The sequence below is a fragment of the Sminthopsis crassicaudata genome, chromosome 3 (assembly GCF_048593235.1).
Source record: "Sminthopsis crassicaudata isolate SCR6 chromosome 3, ASM4859323v1, whole genome shotgun sequence".
Taxonomy (NCBI): Eukaryota; Metazoa; Chordata; class Mammalia; order Dasyuromorphia; family Dasyuridae; genus Sminthopsis; species Sminthopsis crassicaudata.
In genome coordinates, this window is record NC_133619.1 from 309,459,453 (window position 1) to 309,465,452 (window position 6,000).

Sequence of the window (6,000 nt, forward strand, 5' to 3'; positions counted from 1 at the left end):
TTAACCAAGTGATATGTTTTGTTTAAAAATGGATAATGGGCAGATATCAGAGCCTTAAATATTGCTTCCTATCTGAACCACTTTCATACAAATATCTGCATATATGGATATTTCTTTCCTACTTATTCCTAAAGCTCATCAACCCTAAGAAAATGAACTTTACAAACAACATCATATCAGATAGTCTTTCATCCTCTTTGAAGAGCCCTTCATTTCCCCAAACTTCTTATAATATCAGAATCTCAATTTTTCCATTTTTAGAGATATATAATAGTTTGTTTTGCCAAAAGCATTCTTCAACAGTATCCAGTCCTTTACTGGATTCAGTGTAGCTTTATTGCACATTCTTAGTCACATTTTCTTCTTATTTAATAGAAGACATAACAAGGTTTAAAAAAAAAGATCATTAAGAGGTTTCTACATTCAAAGTATTTGGTTCACTGTCAAAATACCTTGTGCTGTTAATTTTTCTTGGACTTGGTTTCATATTCAGTAATTTTATCTATTGGGTTGTTTTTTTCTACTTATTTTCATGGTTAAGAAAAGGCAAGGGGGGAAGAGCACTAAAGATAGCCCCTACAGATATTTAAGCTTCTGTCACATGTTCAAAGTCACATTTTACTCAGGAATACTAACCCCTAACATTGGCTTAGTGAAATTAGCAAAGTAAATATTTGGCTCTGAAGCCTTAGAGATATTTGACTTAATTACCTTCTTTGTGTTGATTCAGATATTTTTCTGATTCTTGCATCACCTGCATAGTATCCACACATGTATCTGACACTTCAGTGTAAAGTGGTAGATAATATGGAAAACATAAAGTAGTTGATTCTGTGGTTGTCAATGACTATTTCGTTGATGTGGAATAATCAGCATCAGGAAAACAGGATCTTCCAGAGGTTAAGCTTTTATTTGCATAGCCTTTGAAAACACAGAAATTTAATAGTTTGATAAAGACTAATATTATGAGTAAATGCCAAAAGAATTTCATATGTTCCTGACAGGTAAAATATGAACATTTGTTGCAAGGACAACTGATCATTTTGATGCATCACATTTTTAAAATGAATTTAGTGGATGAAATCAGTAATCATCTGATAGATTTTGATCATCTAAGACAACATCTCTTTCTGACAATTTGGAAAAACTGAGCTTTTGGACATGCTAAATTTAAAATGGACACAAAAGGATGAGACAAAGATTTCTAGATCTATGGAATGATTACCACAAGAAAGAACTTTAGTGGTCATCCTGTCAAAATCTTTCATTTAACATTTAACATAACACTAACATTTAGCAAACTAAGAAAACCAAAGTTGTAATGTTCTGTTGTCTCCAGAGACTGCCGATCGCTCTTTGGGAGGAGATCTGCTGTCTCAATCTCTCAGCCAGATTCTTCTTCCTGTAGAGCCACCAACTCTGACCTAGAGTAGAGATTCCTCCTCCTCCAGAGTGCGGCCCTCTTTTATCCTCCCAGAGAATGGGTGTGGATAAAGCAAGGTCTCCTCTTAAACATGCAAGTTCCTCCCCAGAAGTTCAAAGGGGTAAAACTCCCCTTAAAGGCCGGAACTAGAGAATTGTTAAGTACTGACTTAGCACTTAGTAAGCACTCATTATCTCATTAGCACTTAGTAAGAACCTAGCATAAGGTCACCATAGCTAGCTAGTCATACAGATGATCCTATAACCTTATACTCTTATACTATGCAAAAATGTTTCTAATGTACATCATTATTCATGCAGGTGTGGTCTGTATCTTTATATCACAGCTATCAATGCTAACAACCAACACTTATATGGATCTTTAAGGTTTATCAATTGCCAGATGTGTTATCTGATTTAATTATAGTGTCAAAGAAAGTATTCATATGATAAAGTAAAGTGACTTAAGGAATTTACTTAGTTGAGTTCATTCACTGCATTTTTCCATTTGCATCTTGGACTTTCTGGCCTTGAAAAGATCATCATGACTCTCTGGGACTGGTTTAGAGTTGCTCACACACTTAATGAATGGATTTTACAGGCTATAGTTCAAATTAAGCTAAGCATTTAAATCATGAATTCATCTTAAGCTACCTGCATTAAGTGTCCCGGTTTAAATGAGTCATAAGTCTTTATTTCTCCTGTATGAATACTATACTTGGATTTTTCCCTTTTCCCAGAAAAGTTGTGATTCTAGTTGTGAGTTCCAGGAATCTCTTGCATGTATATAAGTTCTTATAGGCATAATGGAATTTTTTTTTTTCTTTTTTAAACTTACATCTCCTTGAGCTTTTCAACTAAGAGGCATCTAAAATTCCGTATGGATTACTTAATGCTTTAAATATATCAAAAAAAAAACAAAAAAAAACCCCACAAATACACATGAAGAGGCCAGGGAGTTCTGTTGTTGTATTATTGTGCCAGTAATCTCAGAGAAAGGTAAAATATTCGCTCTCTTCTAGCTTTACCTGAAGAATCTGGAAATTAAAGTTTCTATGCCTAAAAGGATATTTAAAAAGTAACAAATGTTATGGTCTTTAACATCTAATATTTCCAGGTTTTCTAGATAAGCATGAGAGGAACAAAGATTGTGATGTGAGACCCATCCATAAAGCAACTTCTACTGATGTCACTGCTGGAGTCTCCAGAGGCTTTAGGGTCCACTCCTATCTATCATCACTCACACTTCTTTGTTGAAGCAGAAACTGAAATTGGGCACAAGAGGCCATATTGGTGTTCATAGGAAAAGAGACTCTAAGGAAAAGCTCTATTTCATTATTAGGTATGCAGGGTATGTCTGCTGAGATTAAAACTACCTATAAAGGAATCATTACTTCCCTGAAATAAAAATAGGAGGTGGAAATTGCATAACTAAAAAACAAGAGAATACTGAGTATTTTAAGACTACAATAAATATAATTGAATTTTTGGTTAATCTTATGCCTATATACACAACTCTACCATAATATTAATTCCACTAAGTGGTCTTCTGTTTATCTGGAACTATTCATACTAGTTCCTTGTGAAAAGTATATTGATGGTCATGCTGAGCATTCAGAGATACACAAATATGAACCCTAATGGCAGTATATGGATTCATGTGTTACATGCAATAGTGGTTTTCTTACTTCCCTTGTAGGACAGCATCAAAACATGTAAACAAAGACCTGGGAAATATGGAGGAAAACAAAAAGCTAGAAGAAAATAATCACAAAACAGAAGCTTAAGAGAAAAAAAAAAATTTTTTTTCGATTGCTATTCCAGGTAAGTAGACCACAAAAGGCTCTGTATTTATTGACTTAGAGGGTAAGTATGAAGTATCCTAGGAGATTAAAGGAAAAGAAGCATTAAGGTTCTTGTTTAACCATTCTGGCCTTCAAAATTCTGAAAGAGATTTCATTAAGAATAAAAGACACAACTTCTGAACATCTATATCACCCCTAAGTATGTCACACCTATGTCACACCTAAGACTTTATCTTTTGCCTTTTTGGCCCCCTCATCAGAATCTCAAGTAACCTAGGCTGATGTTTAATAATATTATGAGAGTAAATGATAATGTTCTAATAACTTAAACTTGAGGAAAGAAAAGGAAAAGGTTCATGTAAAAATGTAATCTAAGCATTTTAACAGGAAAGTTTTCATTATGAGTGATAGCAAGTTTTTTAAGGATAGTTTAAATAAATATTCTAACACAAGGAGAGCTTCTCACTCTAGACCTTTATAACTATAATATTACCATCTCTAGAGGTATATGACTTCTGTATTTCATTCTCGAGTAGTAAAAAGGATAGTGATTAGGTAGTTATGTTTTCTTCTTCACATCCCCCTATATAATATATAATTAGTGGCAATGCAATATGGTAGAGTAAGAAGTGACTGAGGCAACAAGATGGAGGTTTGAATAAAAGCTCTGCTTCTTATGGTTATCCTAACTGTGATCTTCTACAAGACACTTTCTCCCTAGCTTAGTTTCCTCTCCTAGAAAATGAAAGGAAAAAAAAAATCTCTAAGAATCTGCTAATGCAGCTAAGTAGGTAGGTGGATAGAGTGTTGGGCCTATCTATAATCAGGAAGATTCATGATTTTTTTATTAATTTTATAATTATAAATTTTTTTGACAGTACATATGCATGAGTAATTTTTTTTATAACATTATCCCTTGTATTCATTTTTCCAAATTTTCCCCTCCCTTCCTCTACTCCCTCTCCTAGATGACAGGCAATCCCATACATATTAAATGTGTTACAGTATAACCTAGATACAATATATGTGTGCAAATCCACTTTTCTTGTTGCATGTTAAGAATTGGATTCCGAAGGTATAAGTAACCTGGTAGAAAGACAGTAGTGCTAACAGTTTACATTCAATTCCCAGTGTTCCTTCTCTGGGTGTAGTTGTTTCTGTCCATTATTGATCAACTGGAAGTGAGTTGGATCTTCTTTATGTTGAAGATATCCACTTCCATCAAAATATATCTTCATACAGTATTGTTGAAGTGTATAGTGATCTTCTGGTTCTGCTCATTTCACTCAGCATCAGTTGATGTAAGTCTCTCCAGGCCTCTCTGTATTCCTCCTGCTGGTCATTTCTTACAGAGCAATAATATTCCATAACATTCATATACCATAATTTACCCAACCATTCTCCAATTGATGAACATCCATTCATTCTCCAGTTTCTAACCACTATGAAAAGAGCTGCCACAAACATTTTGGCACATACAGGTCCCTTTCTCCTCTTTAGTATGTCTTTGGGATATAAGCCCAGTAGTAGCACTGCTGGGACAAAGGGTTTGCACAGTTTGATAACTTTTTGGGCATAGTTCCAAATTCTTCTCCAGAATGGCCGGATTCTTTCACAACTCCACCAACAATGCATTAGTGTCCCAGTTTTCCCACATCCCCTCCAACATTCATCCTTATTTGTTCCTGTCATCTTAGCTAAAGAAAGATTCATAATTTAATACTGTTTGCTGGAGAAGGAAAGGATAAAACAATCTAGGATCTTTGCCAAGAAAATCTCAAATGAGATTTTAAAAAAATAGACATGACTGAAATATAACTGAACAAAAGGTCTCTCAGCTCTAGAACATATGAGAAGTGGGGCCATTCATTAGTGAGAATGAGACTTACAGATTGCTACTCTGCAAATCCTTTAGCGTGTAAGGTCCATGTCCACCACAATAAAATAAAAGGATTGTTATAGATAAACCTTTAAGGTAAGGTTTGGAATGGAAACAAATTAAGTGTAATCTAGTCACATAGGTTAAAAAAAAAAAAAAAAACTTGCAGGAGTGAAAGTGAAGTTTGTTTTCCTTCTGGATAGGGATGTTGGTGGGGAAAGGGCAAGGATTTTTACCCAATATATATATAAAAGGAATGAAATGCTTAGCTTTTCTTCTATAGGTCTTACAGAGTTGTCAAGGTTCAACAGTTCTCCTAGTCCAACAAAACTGTTAATCAATCTCAAATTATCATAGAAAATATGTATATACTTAGAAATAGAACTAGAAAAGAAATCAAGCAAGGGATAAACTTTTCATATATGACCACTTTTGTTTTCCCTAAGCAGCAATAGACTGGTACATACTGATTGTTAATGATAATTTACTTTGGTTAATTTCTTTTCTTTCCACATTTTCAGAGAAAAAACCCATATAGACCAATTGAAGCATGAACGTGGATTGTATTTAAGACATATACAAAGACACTGACAGCTATTCATGGTTCAAGTGTTAAGCAGTTCATTCTACCAAGCTGTCACAAGATTTTAGAAAATTATCTCAAGTAAAACAACAAATAGAAAAATTTAAGAAAAAAAAAAGACAAATTTTGGCAGCCATGATAATAGGTCACTATGTTGTGTTTTGTTTGAATTTTTTTCTGTAAATTTCTGCACTAAGGATTTCTTTTTTTGTTTGCCTTTTATGTAAATTTTTTACGTAGCTATTTTTATACACTGTAAGGCTTTGTTCTGGGAGTTGCTGTTAATCTGATGTATAGTGTAATGTTTTTAT

The 6,000-nt window shown here is 33.9% G+C and overlaps 1 protein-coding gene across 8 annotated transcripts in view; it reads left to right on the forward strand.

Annotated features, from left to right (window-relative positions):
* ALCAM (activated leukocyte cell adhesion molecule) overlaps positions 1-3,246 on the forward strand; it is a 254,902-nt gene extending 251,656 nt beyond the window's left edge. For all 8 annotated transcript variants that reach the window (XM_074301078.1, XM_074301081.1, XM_074301080.1 and 5 more), the window contains one exon: positions 3,122-3,246. In XM_074301078.1, coding sequence (XP_074157179.1) covers positions 3,122-3,209 — 88 coding nt within the window. In that variant the 3' untranslated portion in view covers positions 3,210-3,246. The remainder of the gene's footprint in view (positions 1-3,121) is intronic.
* The last annotated feature ends 2,754 nt before the right edge of the window (positions 3,247-6,000 follow it).